This window comes from Poeciliopsis prolifica, unplaced genomic scaffold (assembly GCF_027474105.1).
Source record: "Poeciliopsis prolifica strain line A6 unplaced genomic scaffold, Auburn_PproV2 SCAFFOLD118, whole genome shotgun sequence".
Taxonomy (NCBI): domain Eukaryota; kingdom Metazoa; phylum Chordata; class Actinopteri; order Cyprinodontiformes; family Poeciliidae; genus Poeciliopsis; species Poeciliopsis prolifica.
In genome coordinates, this window is record NW_026562493.1 from 273,456 (window position 1) to 292,999 (window position 19,544).

Consider the following 19,544-nt stretch of genomic DNA (forward strand, 5'->3'; position numbering starts at 1 on the left):
AATCCATTTGGTCCATTTGTGATTGCTGAAGTCTCAATGTGTGCCAGTTTTTCCTTGATGTAAATGTCTTCCACTATTCCAGTCCATTGTTCTTGACAGGGGGTCTGCCTTTCCCCATTTCCTTGTGATAGCTTTTGTGCTAGCTATTAACATGATCTTAATCAGATACCTGTCTTTACCCTTACTTTGATATTGTTAAAATTGCAAAGACAAAAGTACCATGCTACTCATTGGAATATTATAGGAATATTAGGGCCATTTTAGCCAAAAACAAAAACAAAATATGGAACTCAAAAAACTGAACGGGGCCATTTTTCTGAAAACAAATTCTTTAAAATAAAGTTTGATTGGCTGAACAGTGATTAGCTTGTACTTGGAACCCAATAAGTTCATTGTCTCATCTCTTGAGCTGAATGTTTTATTACATCCCTAGTCGTTGTCAAAAACATTGTGATCTTTGACAGGGGCCATTCTACGATTTGAGCTTTAGGGGTGCTTAGCCCCCAGAAGGGCTAAGACCCATGAGATGATATTTGTTTGTGTGTTTTCTGAATCTGCTTATTTACATACATTCACAAACAAAATTAAAAGACATGTCAGTAATTCATAGAATAAAAGAACAATGTTCATTTTACTCAAACATATATTTATCAAGAGTAAAATCAGAGAACCTTCATTTTATCCAGAGGTGTATCCACTCAGTTTGAAACAGAAAGACATAGAGGACAGTTACAAGTACCTAGGTATACCACAAGCAAATGGCAACCTCGATGAGGTCACAAGGAAAGGAGCCACAGCTAAATACCTCCAACGAATAAGGCAAGTCCTGAGAAGCCAGCTCAATGGCAAGAACAAAATCCATGCGATAAACAGCTATGCCCTGCCAGTAATCAGATACCCTGCTGGAATAATTAGCTGGCCAAAGGAGGAGATAAAAGCCACAGATATTAAGACTAGAAAGCTACTAACCATGCATGGAGGGTTCCATCCCAAATCCAGCACCCTGAGACTGTACACGAGCCGCAAGGACGGAGGCAGAGGACTAGTGAGTGTGAGAACCACTGTCCAGGACGAAACAACTAAGATCCATAAATACAAAAGGGACAAAGCCTCAACAGACAATGTGCTCAGTGAATGTCTCAGACAACAGGGAACGGAGGTTGAGGTGCCAGAGATACCATCATGGGAGGACAAGCCCCTACATGGGATGTACCACCAGCAAATAACCCAAGTGGCTGATATCAGTAAATCCTACCAATGGCTGGAAAAAGCTGGACTCAAGGACAGCACAGAGGCCCTCATCCTGGCCGCCCAGGAACAGGCCCTAAACACCAGAGCAATAGAGGCCCAGATCTACCACACCAGACAAGACCCAAGGTGTAGGTTGTGCAAGGAGGCCCTGAGACAGTCCAGCACATCACAGCAGGGTGCAAGATACTGGCAGGGAAAGCGTACATGGAACGACATAACCAAGTGGCAGGCATAGTGTACAGAAACATCTGTGCAGAATATGGACTGGAAACCCCGAGATCAAAGTGGGAAACACCCCCAAAGGTGGTGGAGAACGCCAGAGCTAAGATCCTGTGAGATTTTCAGATCCAGACAGACAAAATGGTAATGGCGAACCAACCAGACATTGTTGTAGTGGATAAACATCAGAGGAAAGCCGTTGTGGTAGATGTAGCAATACCAAGTGATTGCAACATCAGGAAAAAGGAGAGACTGGAGAAGTACCAGGGAAGAACTGGAGAGGGCCTGGAAGGTGAGGACCACAGTGGTGCCTATGGTCATTGGGGCCCTCGGGGCAGTAACCCCCAAACTGGAGCAGTGGCTACAACAGATCCCAGGAACAACATCAGACATCTCAGTCCAGAAATGTGCAGCAGTCCTTGGCACAGCCAAGATACTGCAGGACCCTCAAGCTCCCAGGCCTCTGGTAGAGGACCCGAGTTCAGAGGATGAGAACCACCCACGGTGGGTGAGAAGGGATTTTTATATATATATATATATATATATATATATATATAGTCAGTGTTTAGTCAGTATTTTTATGGAGACACTAAAAAAATAATTAAACAAACACAGAGCAATGTTTCATCATTTAATATGTGAACCAAAGAGCCACTTGTGTCTCCAGAGATGCACGTTGCAGATACTGATCTAGCAGACGGAAAGTGTGATCCTATCTCAATATAGTAGCTAAAAGTGCAGTACTACAATTTTTAATTCATTGTTGAAATAAAATTATGAAGGTTTAAAAAATATCAACCACTAAATATTTAAAAAAGACATTTATTTAGAATGATTTCTTCAGAACTCCTGTTGACCCCCATCTAGAACCGCCCCTGGTCTGCAGGTCTGGTACATTTTTGCTTAGTATGTTTTTTTCTTCATTAATTAGAAGTGAGGTTATCCAAACTGGTAAACAATATTACTGAAATATTAATGAAATAATACATTAAATGACCATTAAATGATATATTTTACATTTGTGAATAAAATACACAGAAAGTAATGTAATGTAGAAAATATTGGTGTATTTAGTGTTAATTTATTAGTATGATTTGTTATTTAACTGGCCTTTTATTTTGGCTAATGCTATTATTTATTAAATATCCAAACTCAACATCCTAAGCAATAACAATAATCAAACTAAAATCTGCTAAAATCACAATAAGAAACTGAATCCATCATATCAAAATGTTCTGGACCACATCAGTTTCAGGAGATGGTTGAGGATGAAGAGATTTTGGTTCTGGAGGTTCGGACGGGTCTGCGGTTCCTCCTGATCCATTCAGTCTGTTACACAGCAGCACCATGTTCTATGTTCACAGTATCCATCCTCACTGAAATTGATCAGCTTATAATGCGCGTTTTTTCTCTCACGGCTGTGTTTTTAAGCGTTTTTTCTTCCACGGACATGGAATCAGGTAGAGGAGGATTTAAAAAGACGCGGGTTGACAGCAGCTCACAGCGGCTGCGCAATGTCCGTCTCTAGGCAACCGTGACGTTCAGCGTTGGTCCGTAGAGTTTAGGGTCCTTTAGCTCCCGCCAGTACAGTGGAGCTGACCTTAATGTTGCCTGTGTTTTATTTTGGCCATTATTGTCAAACTTAGTGTTGATGTGTTTATTATCGGCGTGTCTATGTATCGGTTCAATACAGGATGCACCTTTAATGGCCAGATATGGGACGACTCCATATTTTACGGGATGGGTGGCAAGCCCATTCAGGGTGCAGAGACAGTTTCAGGGCTAGATACACCACTGATCTTTGATGATCCTCAGCCTAGCACTGCTTTAGCCATTCTCAAGATCCTTCTCTCATAAAACGTTGACTCTGTCATCACCTGCTGGTACAGCTGGGGTATTACAGTGTTTCAGTCTCACATTTACCAAAAAACCGAGAAAAAATATCCATTTCGTAAAGATCCATATCAGCATCATTTCACCTGAATAAGGCATTCCAAAGCAAAGAAGCATAAATGACCTTAGTTTTGTCCCATCAGTTTTTTAATCTGTCATCATAGATGTGGGAGGACATTAGTTCAGTTAAAGGTCCAAAAAGATGGACGGAGGATGCGTCACACCTCAGGGGGAGAAAGTTGAGGTGTTTGGAAATGGCAAGAACAACTTTGGTCCTTGCAAAAGGTTACAAATCCTGATTGGCCATGAAGATGATCAATGACCGAGGGAACTCCACTCCCTCTCCGCCTGCCTGGCTGTGCTTCCAGTGACCTTTTGTGTGTTGTGGAGTGTGACCCAGGTCCAGCTTCAAAGGGAGCAGAAGATCTGCTTCTTCCCACACTTACCACTTTGTTTATTAAATGCAGTTTCCAATTAAAAAAACAGCAGTTAACCCCCATAGCCCCCCTCCTCCTCCTGCAACTGATTCACCACTTTCTGTTGCCACTTTGTCAGTGTCAGAGGAAAAGGAGCTGAGGCCAAGCCTGCCCGAGTGTGAAATTAAACAGGTGATAAATTTTTCTGTATGGCCAACAGTGGCAACACTGTCATTTTTCTTTACTACTAAATAAAAGCAAGAGAAAACAACTTTGGTTTTTATGCTGCGGCCTCCTACCAATATGACTAATGAGGCTGGGTTTAAGGCAGGTTCTGCACACGGATATAAATCACATGTTCATTTCCTCGCTAGGCTTATCTTTGATTTCCTACTGGTGATGTAGAAGCTTTGCTGCTGTCAACAACAGGAGAAAGAAAATACAATATAATATGTTGTGACACAGGGTCCCTGTTTGGAGACATATATGCTTCTTGTTTTGCCAAAACTCACCCCTCGTTCATCTCCGCAGGGTGAATTTATCACAGACAAATCATTTTTAACACGGGCAGCACAGCGAAGGCATTGAAAGAGCAGTAAGCCGACAGCTTGGTTTGGACTGCTTTACAGTGACCCCAACCCTCCACTTCAAGGGCCCGCACAGGGCTAAAACTATCAGACCCGCGACAAAAACACCAGTATTTACCCCCACAGCGAGATTCATTGATTTCTAGTCCATCTCTACCCCATGTGAAAAAAAGGTATTGGTTGCCTCTTTTGTCAGTGAGGCACAATTTTGATGGAGAACAGTGAAAAACCAAGAGAGAAATGAGTGGGTGGGACATCAGGAAGCGGTGGGGACTGCAAAAGAAAAATCTATTGTGTGAGCCTGATGGCTTCTCTGAATCAAAATGGAAAAGCAGGATGTTCACAGACTCCCTCAGGGAGGCAGATGAGAGCATTTTTGTCTAACAGCAGACAACCAACAATGGAAGAAGAGCGTGTGCCTGCAAGTCAGCACTCAGGGCATACTGCTGCACAATTTCTCATGCACCCCCTCACACAAAAAGGTCACACATCTCAGTCAATTGAAATGATGTTAAATGGACTTCTGGAGCTCTGGTGACAAGAATTTCCCTCTTGGGCTCAAAGAGGCAATATGGCTGATAATCATAATGGGGGAGAAAAAAGAGAACACAAAAGAACGAAGAGAAGAATAAAACGCCCCTGGGTGGCAATCAAAATGGAAGTAGATTCTCCCGTCTGTACGTCCATGTCTTTCCCTCCTGCTGGCCGCTCTGACCTGCTCTGCTTCACACCTTGTCAGGAGACCACTATGTTCACCGTGGCGACCAGCTGCCCACAGGGGAACACCGTCAGCGCTATCGGCATGACAACCAGCGCCAGGCTGCTGCCGCTTTGGTGGGGGATGGGGTGGGGGTCTGAGACATGTCAGAGCAGATCAAGGTACGATATGTGCCGTAAACTAGCTTCAACTTTCCTTTAGCGTGGGGAGCAACGACAAACGCTCTAGCCATAGGAAGTCAGGATTCTCGTCTGGACAGCCATCAGTCACTGACTTCAGAGCCTGATTGGACAGAAACGCGTCTGTCAGAGAAAAGAACAAATCTGGAAGCAATGCCAGGCGAAAAATCTCCATGAGCTCCAACATGTTCTTTGACTTCCAGTCGTTCCTTTTCCTTATTTTCATTTTCTAATCAATACTTTGAATATGTACTTTTGCCCTGTCATACTGGTTGTTTCTTCTGCATGCAATACTTTACAAATAGATTAGACATTTCACAAATCGAGCATTGTTTTAATGAGTATTTGTATGGTGGTGATTAATATAAGATGGTCCTAATGTCCACATAGGACTGGAAATGCTCTTTAGTGTTTTCACAAAATGAATAAGGATTTAATGTTTAAAGACATTAATTATAGCTCTGTCCAGTCTTACTGGTTTATATTTTGGACTACAGATTTTTAAATGTCATGAATCTTTAGTGAAAAACAAAAGAAACAGTTATTAAAACACATAAACCTTCAGATTATGTGTCTGAAGGTCAGTTAACAAATTAGTAACATTAGTCTCTAGCAAGGAATATTTCTTTACATGGAGGCATCTACTCCTTATTGCCTGAAGATTAAATATTCAATAGAAAATACATCAGCATGGATCCCTGGGTGGAGAGCCAGTTCATAATTTAAAAATCACTTCTTCTTTGTTTTAGACTCAGTACCAGGCTTTCCCCAAGAGTATTATAAGCCTGGCCCCCCGCCAGGCAGAGCGTTGCTTGTTTATGTTTTTAGGAAAATAATAACTAAAAGTAATGTTTCATTTTTTAGCTGGATTGCGAGCATCTCTGTTGCTCTGAGCATTTCACTAGCAGAGGAGATTTATTCCTAAAGGATAGGTTTACAAATGATAAAATATAAGTTCAGAGTTTATGCATTGGAAGCCTCTACGCTTTACCTTGTGCTGCCTTTACCTGCTTTACCTGACTTTGCCTCAGTGGTTCCACGCGCGCCTCCTTTCACTCAAACTGGACACAGGCTGACCTGTATGGATATTCCATCAACTTCCTGTGAGAAATTCTTTTTTCTTTGGAGAACTCTAGGTAAGAGTTAAACCTCACTGCGTGTTAGCTCTGGTTGTGCAGCTCTATGAACCGCAGAAATAACTGGTAGTTGTGAATTCAGAGGTGTGTTGAGATTTCTCTTTGTGAACAAAGAATTATATGCAGCGTTTCCAGCTCAACACGCTGCCCAGCGCCCGGCTCTGTCTTCCCTGTAAACTTCATGTATGTGTTCCTGGTTGGCCCGAAAGTTAGTGGTTAACAAACCAGCGCTAACCTCATCATGCAGGTTCAGCCTGGTGAGGAGCTTATAGCTTATAGCTTGTAGCTTGCATCACACTGCTTTTATATTATTTTAATAGTACTTGTAGTATTATCCTTCCGGTTACACGATGCATCAAACCATATCAAAAGCGTTGTCCACTAAGTCAGCCAGAATTTATAAGCCGGCCGCGCAGAGATCTGAGAAACTCGTCCCATGAACTCCAGCATCCAGAACAGTTTCTGTGAATCTTGTTAAAAACTCAACAGACACAAAGTGGAAGAGCCACTAGAGCCACATTAGCAGCATTAAATAATTAATTTGTTGCACACCTGCACAGTGCAGAGGATTTAACTCATCATGCAGGGCTGGTCCAAGGATGTATGAGGCCTGGAGCAAAATTTGACTTACGGGCCCCTCTTGCTGCTAAAACATCAGCATGAGCTTCTGTGTTGGATTTAGTGAAATAAACTATAATTACAGTTTACTAATTTGTATTTGTGAACAAACAGAGCTCAAACTCAAAGATTAAACTCATAGCATCAGATTGTAGCTATGGTAACAAAACAATCTAACTATGAATACTGGTCTTTGAAGATTTACAAAATAAACTTGCCCGCTCCTTTAAACCATTGATAATCTCAATACATAAATGTTACATTGATACATAAGCCCTGGAGGCCTTATGGAGCTGTTGACTAATTTGAATTAAACAGAAGTGTAAATAATTAATATTCATTTCATGGGTTTTTTTTTATTTGTTGTTCTTAAGACTAGTTGTGGGTTTAAATAGCGTTTCACTGGTGTTTTCCTGCAACATATAATTGCCTAGTAATATTTTTACATTTCCCGTCAACATAACACCTTTTAATACAAAAACACGGTGGACCGATGGTGGACCGCATCAGCGCCACGACCACCGGGCTTCGCGAGTTTTCTGGGGGAAACCCCGAGTACATTCGTTCAATTTATGCTAAAACAACAAAGAAACTAAGTGATCTAAGCTGGTATGATTCTGAGGTTTGATTCTGATGTAGTTCAGTGTTTTGAAAAGTCTTGAAATTGTAAACACGAAATAAAGAAAACAACTTGAAGACTTTATTGCTTCCAACTAAAATGACTGTGAGACTGAACAAAACAAACAACACAGCTTAGCAGGCTTGTTACATAGCAATAGTTCAAAGTGGGGGTGCATTGATTCATCAACTCGATGATTTATCAAACTGATTTAATGGCACTGGCTGCCTTAATTTTAGGAGAACAGTGATTGGCCATTGCTTACATGTGAAGCCGACCTTATCAGCTTCACATGTAATCTTACTCACCTCATCAAAGGTCTAAAAACACACTGCTGTCCACTTTGCTCTACATTCAGAGGTCAGACTGTTAGCCCCACCCACCAGGAAATGTACAAATGTTTTGCAGTAACAACAATCACACAAGTGTTACCAATTCAGGGACTTTCCTGCTTTACTATTCAGATTTTTAAAAATCCGAATTGGTCAAAATCAGAACCAGCAGGTCAGGCTTTTTAAAGACCACTAGTTCGTAGGTCAGAGTTCAGGTGAATCACATATCAGTTATTAAGACAGGAATACTGCAATGCATCTAGTTAATACATTACCTGTTCCATATGAAAGTCTGTTGATGTATAAATAAATGACCAGAATTGAAAAGGGAGTATTACTCTATGATTTTCTCTAATCATAGAGTAATTTTAAAATATTAAAACATTTGTTGTAATGTTTTTTCATTTCTGTAATCCCACCAACCACAAAACCTTCTTTGAAGTAGCTGGGTCTCCTTTTTGATTTAGGATTCAAACCAACCTCTATCACAGAACCAGGAGATTATTTGTTATAGTGGCAGATTGTCAAAGTGAAATAAATAAATAAAATTAACTGATAATAAGAAAATCAATAACTGCTCAGTTCATTTCTATTCAGTCCCTGTTTGTAAATTCTACCTGCTTTGACTCTCATGGCATTATGATGTCGAGTTGTTTCACAGAAAGATGTTTTATCATGACATTTTTTTTCAACTTTGAATGAAATATTCACAATACCAAACAGAATGCGACTTCAGTTTCCTTATGGGGAAAAGTAGGAAGAATGAACAATGATTACAGCGTATGACTGAAGTACCATGACAGTAACAGTTCCTGCAACAGTCAGCAACACAGCGTGACTTTCACTGCAACTTTTGTTGATGTCAGAGTGCTGACAAGCTTTCCGGCACTTCAGCTTTCTGAAAATCCACAAATGACTAAACGGCGTACCACAGGTCAGTCGGTAAAGTTAATTACACCACTTCAATGGCTGACTGGTAAACATAATTACAACATTTCAAAGTCCATTTCCTACCTTCCTCACAGCTGCCGTGCTTCGCCACATCAATTTTCCTCTTGTGCTCGCAGGCGGACCTGTTGAGCTCACACTCGTTGCTGTAGGTGATGCCGTCGCTGCCGCACACCGGGGCGCTGGCCTCCCCACTGCACTGCAGGCACTCGCACTTCCTCTCCACACACTGGGCACCAAAGCTGCAGACGGTGTTGCCGCACATTTCTGTATCACATGCACACATTAAAATGTATATCTCAAACTAACATTGAAATGAGATTTTATTCCCTGTCTGCCTGAATTTCATTTTCTGCTTTTAATCCAGCAGCAAAAGTAAAACTTCATGAAACACAAAGATAAAATGTTTCACTCGCCAGAAGTAAAGCTGGCTGTTGCTCTTTGAGGATTCCAGAACAGGAAGCATGACAAACCGTAATGATTGCAACATGCTGCCACTTACTGCACTCTCCCTGGCTGACCACCCGCAGCTCCACCTGCTCCATGCAGGACCGCACGTTCAGCTCACATTCGCTGTGGTAGGTGTGACCGTCGCTGCCGCACACGGGCTGGTGCGACTCCACGCACTCCGACGGGCACACGCAGCGCCCACTCTGGGCGTCGCAGATCGCCCCAAAGGAGCAGTTGGAGCAGGCTTCATCTGGAGGGAAAATGAAAAAGGAAGGAGACTAAAACTTAGTATGCTTGTTGTTTATGTGTGAGAAGCCACAGTGAAATGGGCAAAGAACTTCCTTTCTAACTTATGTTATCAATATGCAAATTATAAAGCCTTACTTAGATTTGAATGATCCTAGAAAAATTCTTCAAGTGGATACTTTTTTTTTGTCACACTACGTTTTCTTTCATTAGCTTGGAAATGTTCATCTGTCCATATTTTAAAAAAACTCTCAATCAATAACATTATTAAAATGTCACTGAGGACTGTCAAAGCCTGATGGCTTTCAGTTCTCTGGTCATTACTGAAATAAGCTGAGACTTTACATGAGGATAATCAACAACGTCCTGCAGAAGTGAAAACTACACAGAATCTGCACCAGACAATAAATCAACCTCTTCCATGTTTAGAACACGTGTGAATAAACTTATTGAAAATCATCATGTTATATTTTACGTTCAGAAGCTAACTCTGTGTTTTCAGTATTATCCAGTGTTCTGCTGCTCTGGTAAGCTGACTCTGTGCTAACAATGAGGCCTGGATATGAAGCTCAGAACTGTTGTTTAACTGTGAAATAATGAAGGGAGTAATGTTTGAGTTGCCTTGTTGCTTTGATGGAATTGACTGATAAAAAGACTGTCAGCAGTCATGTCCCACTGTGACCCAAGGAAACTCTGGTAACAATGACCAGTGTAACATTCTGGCCACTTTGAAGACATATAAAACCTACTGACCAGAAATATGATTTTCTCCCAAAAGCAGATTATAAAAAACATCTACTAGTTCTTATTTGACATGCCAGAAGTAGAGCCATGCATAAAAACAAGCAACGATGGATGGAAACTAAAATTTATTTTGTCAGAACACAGTTGTGGATGGTTTTTACTCAGGTAGAATAAAAACTTTCTCACTGTTCCTATCAGGCGACTGGAAAATCTTGCAGAGGAGGCTGTAAAGAGTTCACCTAATTTATAAAAAGATTTTTTCTATTTAGCAGTCTCTGATAAGCTTTTTGTTTTGTTTATGTGCAGCAACACTGTTCCTTCACCAATTGGTGAAGGAACACTATTTAATACAGGACTAGAATTCACCTGAGGTCTACTGAATTGATGAGATATAATAAAACAGGCACATTTGTCAAATACAAAGCGGTCCCTTTCACGTTAATTCGGTGTGAAAAGAAAAATCCTGACATAAAACCAGAAAAAAACCTGCAAAAATAAAAAGAAGGATTAAAAGAAGGGCTGATAAATGGCCCGTGTTACTCAAAAGACATCAAAACACAGAATCCTTTTCCAGGAACCAAATGAAAGAACTGAACCGAAATAAATGTTGGAAAATAAAAAGGAGTCTTGTGGAAGAATACAACTCTCTTTGGTACTCCATCAGACAGCATTTATGGGATGATGGTCAGAATCTGAAGCCATTCCCGTGGAAGCAGCCGCACAAGAGCCAAGTAACACTTACAGCACTCTGAAAGCATGAAGGAGACAGATTCTCTGGGCTGATGAGAAGAGGATTGAATGCTTTGGCCTGAATGCCAACAGCCGAGTGTAGTGAGCGCCAACTACAGCTCATCACCTGGCTACTGCGGCCCTGTGGGTAAACCTGCAGCCAGCAATGCTTTTTCTGTTCAGGCTTCAAAGCAGCAGGTACCGGGAAGCAAGGCAGAGCCCAAGAGAAAAATAACACTTTTCAAACTCTAGCAGTCCTAGCCTTAGCGTTAGCAAGGACAGTCCTGTTGCTGATAAAGTGAAATACCTTCTTTTCTGTCAAAGTCCACTTGATTAAAACAAAAAAATCTTTAAAGTTTTAAAAAAAGAAGAGCTTGAAATATCGCGAACAGTAGGAAAAGTCAGACATCAACAGCAGTTATTTCCTCAAAGAAAAGCAAAACTAGCATGTGAGAATTTAAATATGTTTTATTTTAAACATATTTAAATATGCTGTGTCCTTGCTTTCACTGCAGCAGAGCAAACATTGGCAAAGAATAAGATTCATTTCCATCGATATTAACTTAAAGTCATGAGCTTGTCACTAAACTTTGCAGAATAACTGATATGTGGTTGTGTTAAACTAAACATCTTTATTTAGTTTTTTGTTTGTTTTCCTATGATGATTACTGGATTATCAGCTACACCCACAATGTTTCACCTTTCTTTAAAATATTGTTCAGTAATCTGACAAAATGTGCAAAAAACATTCATGGAAGAGAGAATAAAACATTATTAGAAAAATGTTTATATTTGGGATTATAGTTCATGTCTTTATGTCTCAACAGAACCATTGGATTTGAAGGATTTAGTTTAAATAATATCAGACACAAAAGGATTTGTGTTGGTGTTTTTTTTGTCTCAAACATAAATAAAACAGGCCATCCCTCAGCTATAAATCAGGAAGTGTTGGTGAGTGTTGTCCTTTATCAGGCTCTGTGTCCTGATAAGCAGGCTTGCTCTTTTCTTTCTTTTTTATAAGCTCCTGCGTCTCATGCCGGGCTCTCCACACTGCCTGATCCTCCAGACAAAATGTATCTGACAGAAAAAAAGGTGAGCCGCAGTTCAAAGCCAGGAGAATGGGGGGAATTGTTGCCATTACAGACAGTATTGAGAAGTCCATTTTTGTTCCCTGATTTTCTCTTCCTGAAGTCTTTCTCATCACTTTTTAGGTCCAGACGCAGAAATGTTCTGCCTCTTTCTGAAGCCGACTGCGTTTCAAATTGGAATAAGCTCAGAGTGACACAAAATATGTAAAAAACATTATGCCACACAGATGATATCATCACCACTGGGGTCATGTTTCCACATTAATCTCTACTCATGCTGCTTTGTGGCATTATGGCTGTAGATACACAATACTCTGTTCACAAGAGCATATATATTATGATACACAGCAGACAATACAATTCAACACATTTTCAAGACTTTCGAGGGACAGAGTGATTGTGGTAACATTTGGTGTGATACTGGCTCAATGAATGTTGTTTTTTCATACATTTGGTTTGTTTAAATGTGTGGCTTTATGAATTCGGTTATGCAGAAAAGGAACCTTTTTTTGTCTTATTGACTTATATTAGATAATGCAATTTATCTATTTCATTTTATTATTTCATTCATTGTAACTGGTTGTTTCATTACATGTCATTTTTAATGTACTGTGTGTGCAAGGGATTTGAGCAAGATTTAATGTATCGTTTCTCGCAGATGGAAAAACAATACTTTTGAGGAAAAATATCAATAAATATCACAAAATCAATAAAATTACACAGCCCTACGTGGCATAATGGCTCCCTACCGAGGATGCTATTTCAGCAGGGGCCAACAGAAACACCAAATTAAAAAAAGAGACAAACGGTGCTAAATTTGACTTTTCTGTTCAAAATTAAAAGAGCAATGTCTTAAAATAAAATGTGATCATCTCAAGTACAAAATATGAAATATTTATCCCAAATATTAACTTTGTTAACATTCATTGAGCTAATACTCCTGTGTTTAGTTTGAAACCAGAACACTTTCCATGAAAAAAAGAACCAAACTGTTTGGAAATGAGGACCATCTTAAATGAGTGCTGCATTTTCCACAGTTATCTAATGGAATTATTTTTCTTTATATGCCCCGGGTTTGGGGCACAGAAAGCTTACACACTTTTTGCCAAGCTCCTCTGACTCCAAGCAACACAAAACATTCAAACCTTTAAGGACCAACAGAGTTTTTTAGATGGGTTTTCATTTTAAGTTAAAACCATATTTAAGTTACATGCAAATAGTAAAGTATGAGGAATCAAATCTACCTCCTGCCAGCTCTTGGCTGGAAGATTTGGATATAAAATATTAGCCACACTTCTATTAGCCAGATCCAGCCAGCCAGCACTGGCACTCACCTCACCATTGTAAATAATCATTGGATTCCTTGAAAGATGACCATTGCATTAATCTTCATAACACATAGACTGAAGGATGTTTTAGTTTTTTAGAAACATTCATCATGTAGTATCGATGGTTCCTGTTAGCCTTCTGTCCAGCATCCACCGCTGCTTTTATTTGAAGCTTTGTTGTGATTGGTAACTGTGGAAGCTGAAGTGAGGCATAAGGGCAGGTTGGTATAAAATGCGCCCTTGAAAGCATGAGGGATTGGCTCACAGTGGAGGGAGAAAGAAAGAGCCTGCAGCTTTACAGCATTTTGTTGATATCCTTAGTGGGGACGAACTGAACTGGAGCTGAGGGAAGCGGCGAGGTATTACCTTAGGATTAGGCAGAAAGGAGTCGGCTTGTTTGTGTTTTGAAGGCTTGTGAGCACGGCTCGGCGATAACAACTCCCCCTGTGGACGCCTGCCGCCGCCTGGCTGTACACTATTAGCTCTGCTCCCCCCACTTGATTCGCTCCTCCTCATCTTATTCACCTTCATCTCCTCTCCTCCCAACATTTATCTGTTTCCCAGCCTTCCCTCTTCTCTGTCCTCCTTTCACTCTCATCCTGGTGTGACCTATATTTTCTACTCAGCTGAGAATATCATTCTCAGCACCTTTGGGAATGACAAACAGAAGTTCTTTTTTTTTTTACTTTTTCCCAAATGATTCAGATGGATTGGCTTTCACCTATTACATAAACAACTGTTTTTAGGCAACTGGTACCCCTGTTGCCTAAAAACAGTGGGTGGGTTGGTTGTTTGGTTGGGGGTCTATTACCTCAATGAACCTCTGCTTACCCACCTTGAAGGACTCCTACTGCTCAAACACAGGAGGCAAAATGTCAGAATAATAACAAATGTCATTCATTCTGCTATCAGCTGGAACCTGAGCCATATAGATAACCACTGTGTTTCGGCCTGCAGGGAAATTACAGCTGTGCCCCATGAGAACCTATGGGAAGCTCCCACACACACACACACACACACACACACACACACACACACACACACACACACACACACACACACACACACACACACACACACACACACACACCTACACACACACACACACACCTACACACACACACACACACACACACACACACACACACACACATCAAGGGCATGATTACTTTCACAGTTGTTGAACGCTCATTTCTGCTCATGAGATCAGACTTCAGCGTCTCAGAGGATAAAGTATGACAGCTCAAACTTTATACTCAATTGGGTGATAATATCAGAAATAAACATATCTACCCACATTTGAGCCGCAATAAAAATGCAGCTGGGTAATGAAATATGGATTTTTCACTGAATGAAAATAAAAACACACCCTGCCTATTGCTCATGTGTGCATGGGTTGAGAATCCCACAAAATGAGTTGGATGAGCTGCCATTAGGATCACCACAGTGAGTTGGCAGGTTCTGAAGCTGTCAGTTCACCTGACAATTATATTTCACTGTTGTATTTAAATTAGAAGGACATCTAACATGTTTGAGTCTTTGTATTTTCCTCAGATGGCTGCCAGAACAGGTTGGGTTATAAATGTGTCTCAATTCTTCCACTTTCCCATGCAGAGGTGGACATGAACTGGTTTCATTGACTTCAGTAACAATTCATCTGGAACGTGCTTTTAGGAGCAGCAGTAGTGTTTTTTACTCTTTCTTCATAAGAACTCTTCAGTAAAATGTCTGACACTGTACTCACTGTAACTCCACTGAATGAAGAACAAACATGATAACCAAAAACACACCAGTAACAGACACACACCTACAGTTGGTTAAAACCTTGTGTTTTTGCACACGCTCTGTAATCCTAATGTCATTTTCTGAGTGTGACAAGTTGAAGGCATGACAGGACACATGCAGGCTGGTTGCTCTAAGGTTGATTTTTCTGTAGTTAATCTGGGAACTTCAATAAAAATGAGAATGTGACAAGACCAGTCATGAGCAGAGAAAGAACATTTCTTATATCTGTAACATCACCTGCTGTAACGCCTCACCGCTCCATGAAAAGTGCATTAGTGGTTGGAACAGTCCGGTATAATTGGCTGAGATAAAAGTTTACATCAGTGGGTTGTCAGCAAAAAGATGTGCAAACAGCTCAGAAATATCCCTGATCATCATCATCATCATCATCAAATCTGGTGCCTCAGCATCCTCATGGCCCCCCATGCTCCCTCAGGAGCTGGGTTAGAAGTGGGACCCTCCTGCATGCCAGAACGTTGCTTTCTGTTTTCCTTTTTAAATACAGGCCCTCCATTGTCGCAGAGCAGACCAATAACCAACCATCTACCTGCGTTGTGCTGAGCCAAATGGACTCAATCGGTTTCCACGCTGCCCAAACAATGCTGCCGCTCCATTTCTCACTGGCATATGTTCTGCTTTTCAATATAAAGGAGGAGCTGGGATGGGAAGATCCAATCCGCAGAGGGCCTCCGCCACAGCCAACTGCACCATCTGCCAGGTGCTCACAGCTCTAACTGCTACTGAGAGTTGTTGGCACAGTGAAGCTCGGGACTAGGAACTATTTGAATGACTTAAGACAAAGAGGCAAAGTGATACGAACTCATCCAGAATCGATTCTTCTGCTACAGTGACTTTTCAGCACAGCAGAGAGCTGCTAATTGTAGGTATTATGGTTGAAAAAAAGAACAGGCAGAAAATAAACATAATGCCATAAAAGTGAACCGAGGAGGTGGATGGGAGAGTTGGGTAACAGAGATAATGACTGCTTGTTATTTTTGCTCTATGTGTGTGTGAAAAGCAAATGGCTTGACTGTATACAGAAGAAAGTACTACATCATCTGAGTCCATGGGAAAACAGGCCTCTCAATATGGCATTAAGTCATCACGAGTATTCACTAAGTGGGCTTAGCAAGCTGTAAAAATCTGCCCATATGGCTTTGCGCCTGCATAGTGGATAAGAAGATATTTTTAACACTTGAAGCTCCGCAGTTGCTGCTGTACTAATGACTAGCTGATACTCCAATACCACAAGACAAAGCCAAGTGACTCATGTAGCCAATTACAGACAAGAAGACTCCACACTTCGTTGGCAGCAAAGTGCATCCTCACTTAAAGGTCGAAACAGGCAAATTGGAGTGTGGGTAATGGTATACGGAGCAGAGCGCCGTGGAATAGATGAGAAGGAGACGGACCAGTGATCAGGGTTTTCCTCTGTGTTTTAAAGGCTTGTTTTGACTTTGTTGGTTGTGAAATTGGTGCCAGGGGATCTTCCGAGATCAGAACTATAGATTTTTATTGTTATTGTTTATTGTTAATGTCTGCTGATTGTAATTTTCGCCCTAACAAATGTGCCATTGTGTGAAATCCTGAGTTTTCTACCTTTAATCTAGTTGTAATATGACCTTCCAGCGACAATGTGCTTATCTTAACCAGGTCAGAAACTCATATTTTTCTTCAAGACTCATAAATTTACAACATTGTTTAATCACGAAGCAATTATGTTAAAGTAATTAAATTTTTTCAGACAGGGTCAACATATTCTTTCAGAAATGAGTCATATTTCCCCCAAAGTGAGTCTGATTAATCTGCACTGGTTGGTTAAACTCTTTTTTTTTTACTTACAGTAAGCCAGATTTGTCTGAATGTTCTTAACAAAGGTCAGACATAAATGAATAAAAAATATATTTTGGTGTACAAGTGGGAACACTGTGTCATCTTTGTTGAATCAAAGAGAACTGAGGAAACTAAACTATTATTAAATATGGCCAATGATGTCATTCAACGTCAATCTAACCGTGGTTTGACCGGTCCAGTTAAATCAAGAACCTTTAAATAAAAAAAGGACTTCAAAATGGAAATCTGTAGGTGACTGACCCAGACCTAAAAATCCAATATGGCTGCCATGAGCTTAGAAGATATTAATTTATTTGCACTTTTGTTATTAAATCTGTGACAAGAGTTTTTAGCTTCTGTTAGTTCAACATAAAGTTATCATTCATAGTAGTCAGCATGTATTATAAATAGTAATTAGTAACAATTAGTTAGCTATAAACACAGTCATTTTTGCAGCCAACAGTAATTAGTTTGGTAACTGATTACAATGATCAAGTCTCAGTGGTTTTTCAATGTGAAGCTGAAACCTGGTTCAGTTGGTTCTGAGTTTTCACTTTAGAACCAATGAATGGATCACAACATGAACACAGAACTGGCCACATCCACTGGAAAAAAATGAATTCATATGGTTTGATATATGATGGAACCTTCTCTTAATGGTTAGAAAAGTCTAACCTTTAATATGGTTATGAACACAAACACTTTGGATACGGAGTAATTTGCACCTCTGTTGTCAAACCTGCAGGGTGAATTCATCTGTTCTTTTGCCTGAGAGGTCTGGTTTGATTGGTGGAGGAGTGAGTGTGTAATCAGAGTCTGATTGGACCAAAAAAGAGAATTCTGGCGACTGTATCAATAAACTTCATAAAACTGATTCTGGTTCTCCTGTGGTGTTCTGCATGTGGGTCAAGAAATGAGAACCGAACATGACATGAATGCATCTTGATACCACTGTATCAAAGATCGCATTGCTTTTAGGAGTGCAACCAGACCACGGCATCACCGATGAGTCAGACTGTTCCGGCTTAATTAGCAGAATCAAGCAACCTCTAAGAATGGAACATTCTTAGAGAATTTATCAACAAGAAAAAATGTTGAGAAATTTTTTTATGGCAGTAAACAGATTAATCTATTTGCTTGTTACCCAATGATAAAATGAAGCTAATCTGGTTTATTTATGTTAAAACATCGCTCAATATTCCTAAAACAAATCTGTATAACCGTATGTGAAAATGATTCCTTCTGCAAAATCATTTTTCATGTGTCGGATTTGAAATGAGTCAGTGAACTAAACTAAATTCAACATGTTAATTTAGCCTGTATTTGTCTACATTATCAGTCAAACCAATACCAGGGTTGTCCTTTTGCTGAGCTCTTCCACTGACTGCATGTACACTTGTTGTGAAAATTGTTTATTACAGAAAATGTCACGCTCACTCCCCGTCTGTCATTTAACAGGCTGTGGTGCTGAGTTGCCATGACAATAATGTTAACGACAGGGAAGAAACCCATTTTAAAGCACCGTCATGTACACACACACACACACACACACACACACACACACACACACACGCACGCACGCACACACACGCACGCACACGCACACACACACGCACGCACACGCACACACACACGCACACACACACACACACACACACGCACACACACACGCCTATGTTGTGAGTAAGCTCCACCCACACACTGTATTTAATGCACTGAAACACTTTGTTAATAAAAACATCAACAATTTAATGCTGGGGTGAAGTTTGGGTTGAAACTAAAATAACATCAGCTTAGGTGTGACCTTTGACCTTTATGTGTGCTCTGCAGTGTTTTGACTCACCACACGGTCCTTTGTGCTGGATCCGGATGTCCCTCTGCAGAGTGCAACCCATCGCTCGCATCTCGCAGGGGCTTCGGTAGCTCTGGCCATCAGACCCGCAGACAGGGTCGGAGGTCAGGGTGCAGGCCTCGGTGCACTCACAGACTGGCTCGTTGTTCTTCACCACACACATGGCGCCGTGTGTGCACGTCTTCGTCAAACAGGGGCTCAGAGCGTTGAGATCTGAAGGCCCGGCGAGCCGAGAAAGATCAGAGTTAGAGGGCAGAGAATGTAAAAGGCAAAGAGAGGGGGTTGGAGAAAGGTGAGTAATAGGTTAAAGTTCAGCTCTTTGGAGTTACTGCGTGTTAATAAGGGGAGAGGGAGGACCACAGGACTAAAGGATTATGCAGTACAGACATAGTTCAATGACACCTCTTTCTAAGCCTCACTTCTGCTCCTCTAACACTTCCTGAATCTTCTGAAGAGTCCACTAAACTCAGCGGATATAAACATGGCCTTCAGCACAATGCGCATGAAATAGGCCGCTAACAATAGTCGCAGAGTGAAAATTTTTTTTAGAGCACATAAACGGCTGAATTAATT

General features: G+C 40.8%; 1 protein-coding gene across 9 annotated transcripts in view; it reads right to left on the minus strand.

Annotated features, from left to right (window-relative positions):
• agrn (agrin) overlaps positions 1 to 19,544 on the minus strand; it is a 386,496-nt gene that overhangs the window by 94,873 nt on the left and 272,079 nt on the right. For all 9 annotated transcript variants that reach the window (XM_055024315.1, XM_055024310.1, XM_055024314.1 and 6 more), the window contains 3 exons: positions 18,963 to 19,184; positions 9,419 to 9,616; positions 8,983 to 9,183 (listed from right to left, as the gene is read on the minus strand). In XM_055024315.1, the coding sequence (XP_054880290.1) occupies positions 8,983 to 9,183; positions 9,419 to 9,616; positions 18,963 to 19,184 (621 nt within the window). The remainder of the gene's footprint in view (positions 1 to 8,982; positions 9,184 to 9,418; positions 9,617 to 18,962; positions 19,185 to 19,544) is intronic.